This window comes from Sparus aurata, chromosome 4 (assembly GCF_900880675.1).
Source record: "Sparus aurata chromosome 4, fSpaAur1.1, whole genome shotgun sequence".
Classification (NCBI taxonomy): domain Eukaryota; kingdom Metazoa; phylum Chordata; class Actinopteri; order Spariformes; family Sparidae; genus Sparus; species Sparus aurata.
In genome coordinates this window covers 33,946,120-33,962,019 of record NC_044190.1, presented here as the reverse complement: position 1 = coordinate 33,962,019, position 15,900 = coordinate 33,946,120, and the positions used below count along the sequence as shown (strand labels likewise).

General features: G+C 42.7%; 1 protein-coding gene and 1 pseudogene across 1 annotated transcript; one reads left to right on the top strand and one right to left on the bottom strand.

Annotated features, from left to right (window-relative positions):
• Positions 1-511: 511 nt before the first annotated feature.
• LOC115580728 (UDP-glucuronosyltransferase 2C1 pseudogene) lies at positions 512-5,327 on the bottom strand (annotated as a pseudogene).
• Positions 5,328-7,336: 2,009 nt separating this feature from the next.
• Positions 7,337-15,294, top strand: chrna5 (cholinergic receptor, nicotinic, alpha 5). Its single transcript, XM_030415353.1, has 8 exons — positions 7,337-7,605; positions 7,966-8,104; positions 11,648-11,799; positions 11,947-11,991; positions 13,256-13,365; positions 13,605-13,782; positions 13,870-14,556; positions 14,782-15,294. Exons 2-8 carry the CDS (start codon positions 8,014-8,016, stop codon positions 14,938-14,940), a joined length of 1,422 nt encoding a protein of 473 aa, XP_030271213.1. The 5' UTR covers positions 7,337-7,605; positions 7,966-8,013; the 3' UTR covers positions 14,941-15,294.
• Positions 15,295-15,900: the final 606 nt, after the last annotated feature.

The window sequence follows — 15,900 nt, the reverse complement described above, 5'->3', positions numbered from 1 at the left end:
AATAGTGATTCTTTTTTTTAATAAAAGAAGGTAGTGCATCAAAAACATAACTAAACTGTAGGAATGTTCTAATAAATGTGGTGAAGAAAGACAGAAACTAACTCGGTACAGTTAACAATAATCCACTGAAACATTAGTCCATAATAATCCACAGTCAGCCCAACATGCATTAGTGTTGTGTGTCTAAAAGAAAGATGCACCACCTGGTGGATGGAGGCTAAAGCAAAAAAAACATAAACACATATACTGTATATCTGCTTATAAACTTATGTGACAGAAAATGCCCCGTGACAGACAGACAAATTTCTTTATACATTTTGCCACACCAAGTAAGAATAACATTTATAAATTACTAGTTTTAAACCCCAACTGTAGTCATTCTTTACTCCCATGAGCCTCTGCTTTCTCATAATACCTACAGTAACAAGAAACACTCCTGCTATTGCCCTTGAACAAGGGTGGAACACAGCACTTAAAATATTCCCACTGGGACAACATAACTCCATTTACATTGATTTCAAGTATTTTTTTATTAGGACATTGTTGGTCAAAGCATCCAATTAGTTCAAGTACTTTTATTGAAATACATCATCAAACACATTATAAAAATGTACAGCAAAATGCCATTTCATGATAAGAAACTGTGGAAATTCTGCATAAATGATCAGTTAAAACAAATGTTACATAATTCTCAAGATTGTATATCTATATAATTACAGTGCATTTTTATACATTTGATGTAAAGATTGGACATCCCTTGACTGATTAGTCACGTTTGGCTTTACGTTTACACATTGTAGTGTACAAACACCTGATCAAGAGGAAAATGGTACCAAGCACGAGCAGCACAGCTCCGGCCAGGAACAGAACTACATCCACAGAGTGGTAGGAATACCAGGGCAGGCTGTAGGACGCTGGTCTCAGGTGAGCTGCACCTTTGTGTCTCATGACAAACTCTATCCAGAAGAGGGCGGTATCCATCGGCGTCATCGGTGTGTCTCTGTGCAGCCTGGACAGTCTCTGCATGTTCATCCTGTATGAGGGCTCATGCAGGACTTCTTGTATGGCCTTCAGGAAGTTGTCGTCTTTGTCCACTGTAGTGATGGATAGAATCTTAGCTCCTCCTCTCTCTTTCAGACGCAGCAGGTTGTCGTACTGGTCAAAAAACAAAGGCAGACCCACAACTGGGACTCCGTGATAAAGAGCTTCTTGAACGCCGTTTGTTCCTCCATGGGCGACAAATAGTTTTGTCTTTGGATGTCCTAAAAGATCATTCTGTGGCATCCAGTCGACCAGTAAGGTGTTGTTGCCCAGAGCCGCTGGTCTGTCACCTTTATGCCTCCAGATGACTTTCTGAGGTAATTTGGCAAATGCTGCAGCCATCTCATTTGTCATGTCAGCAGGAAGTTCACTCACAAAAGTCCCCATGGACATGAGGATGACTCCATGTTCTCCAGAACTCTGCACAAACTCCTCCAGGTGTTCAGGTAAAGGTTCAGCAGGTTTACACTGGAACCCTCCCATGTACACAACATTAGGCATGGTGGGACGCGGGAACTCAAACACAAAGTCCACTCTCATGAGCCACAGATCTGCTTCAAGCATTAACTGGTTAAAGTCAATACCAGGTCCAAGGTATTTGTCAGATATTTTCTGGTACACTTGCTTAGCTACCATGTAATTTTGTGTTTGGCTTACAGTATACAACAACACGTTTTTAACTCTCTGGAAAAAGGACATCTTATCAGTGTTGCCAGATCCTGTTATAGGAATAAATGAAATGGGTGACGGGGCAATAGCGAGATGAGCCTCTACAGCAATTAGCCAGCGAACATTATAGACTAAAGGAAGATTCAAATATTTGGCCAGAATGACTCCTCCACCCCAGCACGGGTCGGTGAGCACCAGGTCGAACTTGCTGTCATTCAATTTTCTCATCAAGTCTTGGTCACCTAGCATCGCTGTCACAAATTCAACCACGTTTTCATGTGCCTCGATAAATGTGCCGAACATTCCTACAGTCATTTGGAGAAAACTCATCAAGGGAAGAGCACCCCTTTCAAATTTAATGGACTCAGTTACGATTTTAGTAATGAACTTCTGATCTAGGCTCCTCTCCACTTCAACGGTATAGGCGTCGTAATACGAGGCCTCTTCCTTGATGTACCAGCTTTTGCTGGAACGCACAATAGTTATATGGTGTCCTCTCGCGTGCAAAGCTTGAAGAAGGATATCCATGTTTATCCAGTGACTGCCTTCAGTAGGAAACACCAAGATGTTGCCAGCTTGAGAAGCTCTGGGGACGAGGACGAGCAGCAGCAAAGCACTGCAGCAGCAGATCAGCCTCATCTGAAATGAAACCATTTATAATCCATTTAGCAAGGGGAAAAAAATCCCAGTACATTGGAAATGTTCTGTGACCCAGTCAACACAAGCTGTGTAGGAACTCTTCAAGGAGCTACGTGTCAGAACTTAAGTTTCAAATTAACTTGAATTCTCGTCAGAGTTTGATTGTTAACAGTTATCAGGAATATCTACTGAAGTTTGTAGGCCAACCAGCATCTAGCCTGCCCTCAGTCCAACATGAATGGATACTAAATGGCACACCACCTGGCAGCAAAGAAAGAATTGACAGATATAGACGCAAAACCTAGTATTGGACCTTCCACATCAGGAGACCCATACCTTCGCCTGTTTCCATTTGCAACCTCAATTTAGGTGCATAGGACTTTTGTTCTGGATGTTTATGCAAATCAGTCCAGAATGTTTATTTTTATGTTATCACATCTGCATATTCAAACATAAAGTTTCAGAGAACTTGTATTACAGAAACTAATTTAAGGTATGAAATCAATTGGGGAAGTTTCACTGTAATATACACTGCCAGTACACTACAAGTTTGGACACACCTTCTCATTTAATGGTTTTTCTTTATTTTCATGACTATTTACATTGAAGATTCTCACTGAAGGCATCAAAACTATGAATGGACATATGCGAAATGATGTAGTAAACAAAAAAGTGTGAAATAACTCTAAATATGTTTCATATTTTAGATTCCCCAAAGTAGCCACCCTTTGCTTTGCCGATAGTGCTGCAAACCCTTAGCCTTCTCTCAATGAGCCTCATGATGTAGTAACCTGAAATGGTTTTCACTTCACAGGTGTGCCTTTTCAGGCTTCATCTGTGTAATTTCTTGCCTTCTTAATGAGGTTGGGACTGTCTGTTGTGTTGTGCAGAAGTCAGGTTGGTACACAGCTGACAGCCCTATTTGACAACTGTTAGAATTCATATTATGGCAAGATCCAATCATCTAAGTAAAGAGAAACGACAGTCCGCCATTACTTTAAGAACTTAAGGTCAGTCAGTCTGGAAAATTGCAAGAACTTTGAATGTGTCCCCAAGTGCAGTCGCAAAAACCATCAAGTGCTACGATGAAACTGGCTCACATGAGGACCGCCCCAGGAAAGGCAGACCAAGAGCCACCCCTGCTACTGAAGGTAAGTTCATCCGAGTCACCAGCCTCAGAAATTGCATGTTAACAGCACCTCAGATTAGAGCCAAGATAAATCCCGAACAGAGTTCTAGTAGCAGACACATCTCTACATCAATTGTTCAGAGGAGACTGCGTGAATCAGGCCTCTATGGTCAAATAGCTGCTTTCTTGGGCCAAGAAACACAATGACTGGACATTAGACCAGTGAAAATCTGTGCTTTGATCTGATGAGTCCAAGTTTGTGTAACTGCTATTTGACTAAGAAGGAGAGTGATGGAGTGCTGCGCCATATGACCTGGCCTCCACAGTCACCTGACCTAAACCCAATTGAGTTGGTTTGGGATGGGATGCGCTACAGATTGAAGACAAATAGCCGACAAGTGCTCAGCACCTCTGGGAACTCTTTCGAGACTGTTGGAAAACAATTTCAGGTGACTACCTCATGAAGATCATCGAGAGAGTGCCGAGAGTGTGCAAAGCAGTAATCAAAGCAAAGGGATGCTATTTGAAGAATCTAAAATATAAAACATATTTTGAGTTATTTCACACTTTTTTGTTTACTACATAATTCCACATGTGTTCAGTCATAGTTTTGATGCTTTCAGTGAGAATCTGCAATGTTAATAGTCATGAAAATAAAGAAAAACCCTTAAGTGAGAAGGTGTGTCCAAACTTTTAAATGGGAGTGCATGTAAGCTGAAATATATTTTCTCAGCCGTTCAGCTGCAGTGTCTCCTGTTAAAACAATATTATGCAGAATTTGGAATTTTGTGAAATTTGGCGCCCCCCACAGCTTCTGAGTGCAACACCACTGTCGTAAACACAAATCCCACGTCTGTAACAATTTCTCAGACGTAATGAAGGTGCTTACTACAAACTAGACTCATAGCTTAACACACATGTTGAGATGAACATGTATGTAAAGCTGTGATCCAACCCTCTCACTGAAGTCACGCAGTGCAGAAACAAGTGACAGAGACGTCATTCCCCCGTTACAAGACACTGTCGCATCAAAATGATTTTGACGCTATTATTTTAAAAACTTTTTAAAAATGTAATGTAGTGTTGCTTTGAAGAATCTCAAGGTCAATTTGCTTGCTGTTTCAGTAGAAGTCACTCCTCTTTAAGGCTGCACAATCAAGCAAAAAGATTAATGAAATCACAACATGGCCAGATACAATAACTTATTCCATAAAGGTGCATATATACATATAAATATATGAATGAATGCTAAAAACACTATAGCCAAATAAACATGGACACTTTTTGAAGCACTCATCAAGATTTAGTAGGTTTAAAAAAATAAAAAATAATAAAAAAATAGAATATACACACATATATGTGTGCATGTATACATGTATATGTGTGTATACATGTATGTATGTATGTATGTGTGTATCTGTGTGTATATGTCAGATCAGTCCCGGAAATAATCGCTTTGTAAAGGTCCGTTTGTTCGGACATTGTGCAGCGCTGCACTACTTGTTGTTAACTAAAAGTTTAAGTGCACCTTTAAAACATCTGTTGCCGATAACAGCGGTTCTGATTGTCTCTGGACCCGCCCTGTCCTCTGGACCGGCATCTAAAGCTCATCTGTAAAGCCGTCAGACTACTCTGTGCGTCCTGAGGGAAAATCCACTACTTACATGTCCAAAAGTGTTAACAAGGAGCGCTTCTACTTACTGTTTCTGTCTGTGTCGGTCGGTTCACTTCACACTCAGTCGTAAAGTAACAGAGTTGACGGGTCCGGGCTGTAGTCGCGGAGGGATCTGGATCAGTGTAAGTCGACACCAGGACTGTAGTGAAGGTAGAAACAACAGCGACAAGGAAGTGAAAGATTGACAGGATCAGAGCGGGAAGTGTGTGTTGAATATGACCCACTGAGTGCTTTATAAAGTCTCCATGTCTTATCTGGCTGTAGTGTATATTTTTTTTTTCCTCATTCATCCATCCATTCATTATGAACCATGTGTCTGTTTAATAAAAAAACTCAGCCCTGCCCTCATTAGACCAGCCAGAGATCTTGTCCGCCTGTTGTAATTGTGTTATTTGGCATGAATAAAAGAGATTACACAACAGGCTACATATGAAATGGACTCTAAATTGTGCTAATATTAGTCAGAGCTGGCTTTGTTCCAGTGGCACAGGCTTTTTGTACTGACGGCTATAATTTTGGAGAGCACATCCGCCCCAAATTGTCAGTGTAACTCAGGAGTTGGCAGCATTAAGAGCATTTGCATGATAATTCTCCTCGCCTTCAGTCAGCTCCCGCGGCCTGCTGCGTGTAGGCCGAGCGTTTCAATGAGTGATTACAATGAAATGTAACAAGCCATCGCCGACAAACGCATCTTGTTATTGTTTTCTCTATTACACATCAAAATGTGACAAGATATTTCAGTATTCAGTGGTTCCTGAAATTGAATTATTGGTTTTAGCATTGGTTCTGTTATGTAATGAGTTGGCATGGGGACCGGTTCAGGGTGCACCGGGCCTCTGGTCAGCAGCTCTCAAAGAATAAGTGGTTCCTGATAATGGATGGATGCATACACTAGCATACCAGTACCTTGGTTTAGGTGTATTTGATATGGAATTTATAAAGAAAGCCTGATTTCACTCGCATTTGCGATATTTGAGAACAACTTTCTACAAATAATTCTTAATTTTTCTGTGTATCCAGACAAGAGTACTTTTTTTTTCGTCCGTCTAAGATGTTTCTGGTTTCCTCGACATGATATGATATGATTTAGCTTATTTGAGGTAGTATTTCTCCCATTTTATTGCTTTGTTCCTCTCTAGTTTTTGAGCGCTGACTTTGGTAGCAGAAGAAGGACGGGCTAAGAGGAGATACAAGGAGAGAGACTGTGGCAAGGACTCAGCTTCACCAGGTGAGCAAACCCGTTTTTAAAAGCTACATTCTTAAAAAGGACACGTCATATGTTTTAATGATATTGATATTGTATGCATTTTTCTCAATATTTCAGGTTGGATGGTGAGGATTTGTAGTTTGGTTTAGCTTTATTATAGATTAATTTATCAATGCATCCCCTCAAAACAATGTTCCCATTTTATAAAACATACAGGAGGTAGAATTGAACATCGTTTCATGAATGCATTATTGAAAAGTGAGCTTGTCGCGCCAATGCAACAGGATTTGTTTTTTCTGAAAGGCTCGTTCAGGAACAAATTGCCACGGAACGATATTTCCGTTCTTATCGGCAGCATTCTCGGGAATCCTTCGAGGCTTATTCATTCACTTTAAGCCCCGCTCGTCCTTCTTAGCCTTTAGTTTAACACCGAGCTCCCTCAAATCACATCAACTAATGCTTTTTGCAATGTATAGGTGAAAAGATAAAACATACTGGATTCTTTAAAGAAGATCTCAATCATGAAAGCAACTGTTAGATTTTTGTCTTTGCAATGTTTTTGTTTTTTACAATCACAAAATAACCAGATATTCATTGGTGACTGTGCACACTGATTTCTCTACACAATGGTTATTGATTCCCCCCCCCCTCCACACAACATTTCTGGTCCCACAATTAGCTGTTACCATAGAAGCACAAACACTCACATTTACAGAGAGACTGAGAGGAGCCAGAGTTACAAAATGTGTCATCACATGCGGCTGTGGACGCCAGATAACCTGGAAACGGTTATTGGAATATGAAGCAGTTCACAGTGGCAGAGATGCTCTTGCCATTCCCTGATGCTGCTGCTGTTGCTGCGGAGAGGCTTGGAGGGGGCGACTATCCCCGTCTATGATTAGTGACCATGGAAATGCTATTGAAGGAGGAGAGGAGGGGGGAGGAGGAGGGGATGGTGTTAGGGGGGAAACAGGGTGGGCTCTGAAGGAAGACGAGGAGGAGGAGGAGGAGACGAGGATGCGTTGCCTGTGCACAATTGGAGGCAGCGGGGAGGGAAGCAGCGTCTGTACGAGGCGAGAGAAGGAACCTGCATGGAATGGAGGAGCGTTAGAGCAGCTCTGTCGCTGTCATCAAGACTCCCACCGCCTCCACCAACACCGCCGCCACCACCACCACCACCACCACCACCACCGTCGCCGCCGCCACTCTGGATTGTGTGTTTATGGAAGAGACTCAGAGGAGCGGGTACGTGTACATCATTTGCTTGCTTGCTGTGTGAAATGTAATCACTGCCTCGAGGAGGGTCAGGTTAGCAAGGTGAGGTGAGGGTGCAGTGTTCGATTCGTGGCTCGTGCAGGATGCAGTTTACTGAGGGCGTATGACTGATGCAGTTTATTCAGTGTGAACGACATCAGGATGTTTTTCTTAGCTCTACACAGCCTTGTTCACTGAAATTCATTGCTGTGTAGCCTAAGGGGAGCAGGCTACCTTGGGAATTTAACCCTTAACCCAGGGCATAATAAAGCCTGCGGCTCGGCTGTTTGTCTCATGTACACAAAAGCTGCTGATTTCAATAACCACTGACCTCCTGTGTTTATTTTCCAGCTCTGATGCCAGAGGGACCAGCTGTGCGGATCCAGTGCCACCTCCGATATGATGCTGAGAGCAGGAGGGGCAGCCACCTCTCTCGCACTGCTGCTGCTGCTGCCGTTGCTGAGCTGCTGCCACCTGTGCCACTCACTGCGTAAGTATCCCAAGGACCGGGGTTGCCTCATTAAATTATCACGGTGGAACGTAAAAAGCCTCGGTATGACAGATGGCTCAGTCGAAGATGAGCTGGACTCTGGCGGGTACGTAGAGGCAGGGAAAGAAGTAGCAGAACCTGCCAGATGCTCAGCGAAGATTGGGGGATTGCTTGCCAAGTTAGAGTCGCCCAGAAAAGTGTCGCTGTGACCACTTTTCATATCAAATTCTGCAGTTTGATTTTTTTTTGGAAGTTCATGTTTTCAGCCGGATGGTAAACCTGATAACTGAGTTCAGAGTTTTGTACGCAGTAAGAAAACTGCACAGCTATTTACAAGCAGCACACTTCTAACAGCTAATAATTTAATGACCACCTCAGATTTGTCATTAAACCTCTGAGATTTCTGCTAAAAACTAGAAACTTGATAACAAAAACTTCACAAGAAGACAGAAGTTGCCACAATTCCTCTGATTTCATGGGGGTTTTCTCAGGGGTTTCCTTGTGACATAATGCAGAAAACCAGGGAAACATGTGCGGCACAGTTCAGGTCATGTCAGATGGAAAGGAAAAGTTCATTTTACAACACCAGGGTTGCAAAACAAAACTAAGTTTGAGCACCTTAAAACATTTTTATAGAGCAGAGGGTGAAAGATGAATAAATTAGTCTTAGTGTGAGGAATGAAGCTGCTCCGTAGTCTGGTGTCACGGCATCGGACACTTCTCTATCTTTTGTCAGAGTTGTTTATGTGACAGTTAAAACTAGTGTGCTTTAAAAACACAACACCATCTCCGCTAAATTCGGAATACATTTAAATGAACGGGGCACTTCTGGCTGACGCGAGGAGCTTTCAGAAACACTTCAAACACTTTCAGAAAAATCTGACCTTCCAGCTTGGGATGTTGATGTGAGCGCTACATCCACCTCAGTCACAACCTTTTGAACTTGCTCCAGTTTGACAATTGACACAGAAGTAGCCAAAGCTATTCACTCCACCGCGCATAGTAGGGATGCAACAATATTCGGTATTTTACCGAACCATTCAATACGCCCTGTTCGGTTCAATGGACAACGGCAAACAACAGCATTTTCGGTACATTTCCCTGTCACAAAACTTTTTCAAAACCACAGACAATGCACAACGAATCGTGAAATTATTTTTTCACGATGCAATATTGCCTTTGCTAGTCTGAGTAGTTTTATATTAAGATATTGAAACCGTACCGTTACCGTGGCCCAAAAACCGCGATGCATACCGAACCGTGGGAAAACTGTACCATTGCATCCCTAGCGCATAGTAGTTTCTTCTTGTGTGTGTGTGTGTCGTGTAAAAACCTCGAACCTTGAAAGCGCAAATTACTCCGATATGACTTGAATGCGGACTAAAGGTCATCGGAGCAGGGACGGCACTTCGCAGGAGCAACAGAATACAATCTGTACAGCTAAAGTGATGAGGCTACTGATTGATGTCCTTGAGTGAACTTAAGTGTAGCTGGATTCATTGACGACTTGGTCGCCGGATGAGCCAAGTGGTGAACTCTCGGTACAGTGTGTATCAAATGCGTACTGCAGAGGAGCCACTACAACCACTGTTGCCATGACAGTGTGTATGTATTTGTGTGCATTCATACCTATACCTGGACGCGTGTGTGCAGCGTATCCTTTGGAATATATTTCTACATGCAGTATGTTCGTGTTGGAGTTTCTTTCTGTCATCCATGTTTTGCATATTTGGCCGGTTGTAGCAACACGTCATCGCAGTTTGATCTCACTGTAATTCTCGTCATCTGTACGGCAGCACACACATAACGCATCCCATGTTTCATTTATATCGATTTGCGTCATGCTCCCCGGCGCAGATCGCAACAAGCATCGACTCCAGCCTCATTGAAAATGCACCAATGAGTTACCATTAAATATTAATCTTGGTACCAGGTGTAAATGAGCATCTCCTTTTACTGTACAGCACATGCATTATTTTGCCATATCAGTGTATTCTCGACTCTACACATTTATCATTCATGAAAACAGATCAATGATGAGTCCAGCAGACCCTGCAGCCGGCTTTACAGGCGAGCGAGATGCTGGTGGCGCGTGGGGAGGGGGAGGCTGAAGAGATGATGAATTTGCTTATCACACAGTCATTGACCGAGGGTGCTACAGCCTCGTCTTTTATTGATCCGCACACACTGAGAGGGTGACACTACGCGTTTGTGTTCAGTCTTGTGGTGGATTTCAAGCCACATTCTCCCTTCCATAAATTGAGTTTATAACCGTGGCGGCTGGTGAATGAGTCGAAGGGCGAGATGAGAGAAAGTGTCGTAATTCAGAGTGTAATCGATATTTCCCACACTGTAGATGAGCTCTGGTTTCAGCATAACAATGAAGATTTATATTTATTATATTAAAATGGTTGAATGAACAGAAAAAAAAAAATCCAATTCCTGCAGAAGATAAAAAAGGAAGATGGAACTGGATAAGAGGGAAATATGAGTATATTTCTGTTTTATTTCAGCAACTGAAGTATATTTGAACTGAATAATACCAATTTTGAAAAGTCAGTGTGGAGCATTGCAACACGTCAGTCCAAGACATTCTGTATTTACACACATTTGACGTGTTGCTCTTTCATTTTTTCAAAATAAAAGAAGCACTTTTTCATATTCACAGTATCTTTCGTTACATCCACTTTTATTCTCGAAAGATCCATTTAGTGATGTGGTAACGGCGCCCCTTGAATTGAGAGTGCCTGTATTATTTTCATTCACTGACGCACATGACTCGCAGTGCGATACAAGTAAATGGGCAGTTATTATTTTTTCACTTTGGTGAATGAAGGAATGATATGCAGTAAAAAGGAAGTGGGCCAGATACCATCACTGCTTTCTCCAAGCATATACTAGAATCATTTCTGTGATTAAACGGTGCAACAATTCATTGTTTCTGAAGCACCTTTTCGTGGAATAACTGCTTTGACAACATAAATACGAGGCTGGAAATCCTTTGATATTATTTTGTCAGCTGGATGGAGTGAGAGGTAACACTGAACACGCTGTATTGTCCGTATAGCAGACAGGTGCCAACTGTTTTTTTAAGGATTACAAACACGCTGGTTATTCAGAGTGTGTTTGGGTCAAAGCTTTGGTTTCTCTGTCTCTTGAAACCAAAACCTTTACCACAGAGGTCAGATACAGAAACTCTGGGCACCAACACTATAGTAAGGTCAGAGAGGTGAATACAGGGAATAACACAAACAATTTTTTCCTCCCATAACTGATTAAACAAGCTGTTCTCAGAAGATATAACGACCTTATAACCTTTGACGCTACAAAGGTGGCAGAGTCCGCCCAAATATAAACAAAGTAAAGAGATAGAAGCTTAAACGGAGTGGTTCAGATTGGACAGTGTGAGAAAGCTGATTTCTTTTTTTTAAGCATTAACCTCATTCAAGTCGGAAAGCAGAATAAATTATAAAGGCGAAAATGAGCACAGTATGTCTCCTTTAAATTATTCTATCTAACATCTCGTCTTTTCACACCTTCCAGGGGTTCCTAAACTCTCCTCCTATGCAAAAGCAGAGGACAAGCTGTTCAAATACCTCTTTGGGAACTACCAGAAATGGGTTCGACCCGTGGAATTCCTAAACCAGACGATCCGTGTGAAGTTTGGACTTGCCATCTCCCAGCTAGTTGATGTGGTGAGAACAGACACGCACTGCTGTTATTGATATTATTGTATGAATGTGTGTCAACTACAGACAGAATGATATTTGAATGTTAGTCTGAAGAAAAAGCTAATTTTTCAAATTGAAATTTATACTTTTATTGTCGTTTGAACGTTCTAGGATGAGAAAAATCAGCGGATGACAACTAATGTTTGGATGAAACAGGTTAGTAGAGGTGTCGAACAACACAACTGCTGCACTGTTAATATAGGTTAATAAGGTACGCCATCAACCTCAGGGTAAGGCTTATGGTGTTGGCCTGGGAAATGGCTGGGGCAATATTCTAAAATAACCTCTGTCTTACATGGCATTCACAGACAGCCGGTCAGCCTCTCCACACCCCTTTTTAATCTGATACAGTGACATTTCACCGACTGTCCTTATCTATTTCCTTGTCCTTTGGTCTTGTGCCCATGCACTTTTCTCCACAGGGCCTCCTCATTCTCCTGTCAGCCTTATTCATGGTCTTAGGTGTCCTGTCTGTCATGCATCTTATGAATTATCCCCATAGACCAGGGCTTGCCACCCAGGTCAGTTACCCCCTTTCATATTGATGGATTGCATCATGCAGAAAAAGAGCAGGAAGGGCAGTGGCCCCTAGCACTGACGGCCATCTATCATAGGTGTAATTTTGCAAAGTGGGAAAGAATGTCAGATTTTCTAATTGTATTTTATCTCTGTCATTTGGAGGTCACCTTACAGCTGAACTCATGCTTGTATCACACACTAGTTTACCCTTCAGATTATTCTACCGCAAAGTGCTTTGCCAAGTCAAATAGTAGCTGCCAAATCAAATAAATCTGCTTGTAACAGTCTAATAACAATATATTGTGCTGTGTTCGCTAGTACACGTGTCCTGCTCTGGAGCTGGGAGAAACAGTGTATATGAAACAAATGAAAGCATAAACACTGAATACCAATTTAAAGGAAATGTTTGCCATTTTGGAAAGATGGTTATTTGCTTTATTGGGTGATACAAGAGAAGGATGCTGATACTTTCATGCCCATACAGAATATATGAGACCACTAGTTAGCTTAGTGCAACAACAGGAAATGGGAAAACAGCCAGCTCTGATCAAAGGTAACACAATCTACGTACCAGCACCTGTAAAAGTCACTAATTCAACCATTAAATCTTGTTGGCACTGATATATCACCTCCACCAATCTGTGATTTTCTATTTTTATACTTTGGCTTTTTATATTTAGTTATACAACTCGTTTATTGGTTTATTTGTCACAAAGAGCAAAGCTAGCGATTGCTCTAGTTTCTACCTGTCCTTGTGCTAAGCTAAGTTTGCTGGCTGGCTGCGGCTTCTTAGCATACAGACATGAGTGATATCAACATTTCCCTATAAATGTCAAGCCCCAACCGTTTTTTTTGTTTTGTTGTTTTTTTTTACTAATTTTCGAATATTTCTTTTATTTAGGAGTGGGTTGACATGAAACTCAGATGGAACCCTGACGACTATCTGGGCATCACAGTCATCCGAGTCCCTTCTGACAGGATCTGGCTCCCTGATGTTGTACTGTATGATAAGTATGTGTCAGTATATGAGGGGAAGTGACAAGGATGTCATGACCGTAGTGATGGTGACAGTTCTGTATAATAAAAAGTCTTAGAAGAATGAGAAATGATAAAAAGTATAACTCAATGAATGCAACCATTTTACCTGTAAAAGAATCATGCAGCTCTGCTTGAAACATTTTAACGACTATAAATAAAGCCGATCTAGCCGTTAGGGGAGCTTTGACATAAAAAGTGTTTTCTTTCAACAGTTCTGATGGCCGTTTCGAGGGTACTGTCACCAAGGCAGTTGTAAAGTATGATGGAACCATATCATGGACACCACCAGCCAATTACAAGTCAGCCTGCACCATTGACGTCACCTTCTTCCCCTTTGACCTCCAGAACTGCTCGATGAAGTTTGGCTCCTGGACATACGATGGCTCCCAGGTGAGCTACTACTTCATAGTTCGTGCACGGCACATTGTCTAAGTCGTGACCTCTAATCGCCATGAGTATTCGCTCTGTATTCGACAGGTGGACATAACTCTGGAGGAGTTCCACGTGGACGAGCGGGATTATTTCGACAACGGTGAATGGGAGATAGTGAAGGCCACAGGCAGCCGTGGTTTGAGGACCGACGGCAGCTCGTCCTATCCCACCATCACCTACTTTTTCATCATCCGCAGGCTGCCTCTTTTCTACACCCTCTTCCTCATCATCCCCTGCATCGGCCTGTCCTTCCTCACCATCCTCGTCTTCTACCTGCCCTCCAACGGTGGCGAGAAGATCTCTCTCTGCACCTCAGTCCTGGTGTCGCTCACGGTTTTCCTCCTGGTCATCGAGGAGATCATCCCCTCCTCCTCGAAGGCTATCCCTCTCATCGGGGAGTATCTGGTCTTCACCATGATCTTCGTCACACTCTCCATCATCATCACCGTCTTTGCCATCAACATCCACCACCGCTCCTCCTCTACACATCACGGCATGGCCCCCTGGGTGAGGAGGATTTTCCTGCATCGGCTGCCTAAGCTGCTGTGCATGCGCAGCCACGTGGACCGTTACGCCACAACGGGAGCATCCAAAGCGGGAGGAGTGGGTATGATGAAGGACTCAGCCCCTGAACTGAAACCTCTCCTCTACACCAGACATAACCTACAAGCTGCTTTGGATTCTATTCGCTACATAACCATGCATGTGGTTAAGGAAAATGAGGTCAGGGAGGTGAGTATGCTTGATTTCGTGTATCTTTACTTTCATAGGTAATCATAAAATGTTTGAGAACATTTTGCCCCACCAACAAATAGCATCAAAGGCTGTGATAAACCTCACACGATGTAATACTAAATGCTTCTCACTCACCACAAAGATGATCAAAATCTGGCTCAGGCATGTCTCTCTGAGTATATGTCCAGACATGTCTGACTCATGCGTCACTTTTTCTTTCAGGTGGTACAAGACTGGAAGTTTGTAGCCCAGGTCCTGGATCGAATGTTTCTCTGGGCCTTCCTCCTGGTGTCCATCCTGGGCTCCGCTCTTCTCTTCATCCCGGTTATTTACAAATGGGCCAACATCATCGTCCCTAACCATGCTGGAAGTACCCTCTGAGAACTCCCACAGTTCATCTGACCGCAAAATGGAGGCAAAGCACATTAACTATTTGAGAATGGACAGACTAGAGATATCGAGATTATCACTCAGATATAGATCCGCTCTGCTTCTCCACAGTCACTCTGTAAGTCACAGCTGTGCCAGAGATCAAGATTCGGGACTTTGTTTGCTGAGTAAATCTCAAAGAGACGTGGTTTTTTTTTGTTTGTTTGTTTTGAAAAGATTGTATTTTTGAGTTTAGAGATAAATGAGAATGTAGTTGATGTACTACATATGATGAGAAAAGAAAACTCATTTTTTGCATCTCATCTCACACATCAATAAATTTCAGTACTTTCATTTCACTTACGAGCTGGCATTATAGAGTGAAGATTTATCACGGGGTCTGGTAGAGATTAATGGATGGGTCACGGCAAGAAAACATGTTCTCACAGGCTCAATTACTGTCGGTTCAGTTCATTTCTGACCTAACGAATGGTCAATAACGTGGCATCTCACAACAGCATGGGGGGCGCAGTAGTTAGCGCTGCTGCTAGCAGCAAGATGGTGCTGGGCTCGAGGCCCGACTGGGGCGGGGTTAGCTACTCTACAGGCCTAAAACATCCAAGTGAGATTAATTAGATTTAGGGCATTTTTGTCCAAAGCGATTTGCAGTAATTCATGCATACACTCATACACTGATGGCGGTGGCTGCCGTGCAAGGTGCTGACATCAGGAGCAGTTTGCAAGGTTTAGTATCTTGCCCAGGGACACTTCGACATGCAGAGCAGGGGAATCAAAAACCAGCGACCTTCCGGTAACAAGACGCTGGCTCTACCCCTGAGCCACGGCCACCCCTAATTGACAGTTAATAGTTCACTCTAAACTGCCCATTGCTGCGAATGTAAGTTTGGATGGTTGTTGGTCTCCATATATCAGCCCTGTGATGAACTGGCGACCCGTCCATGGCGTACCCTG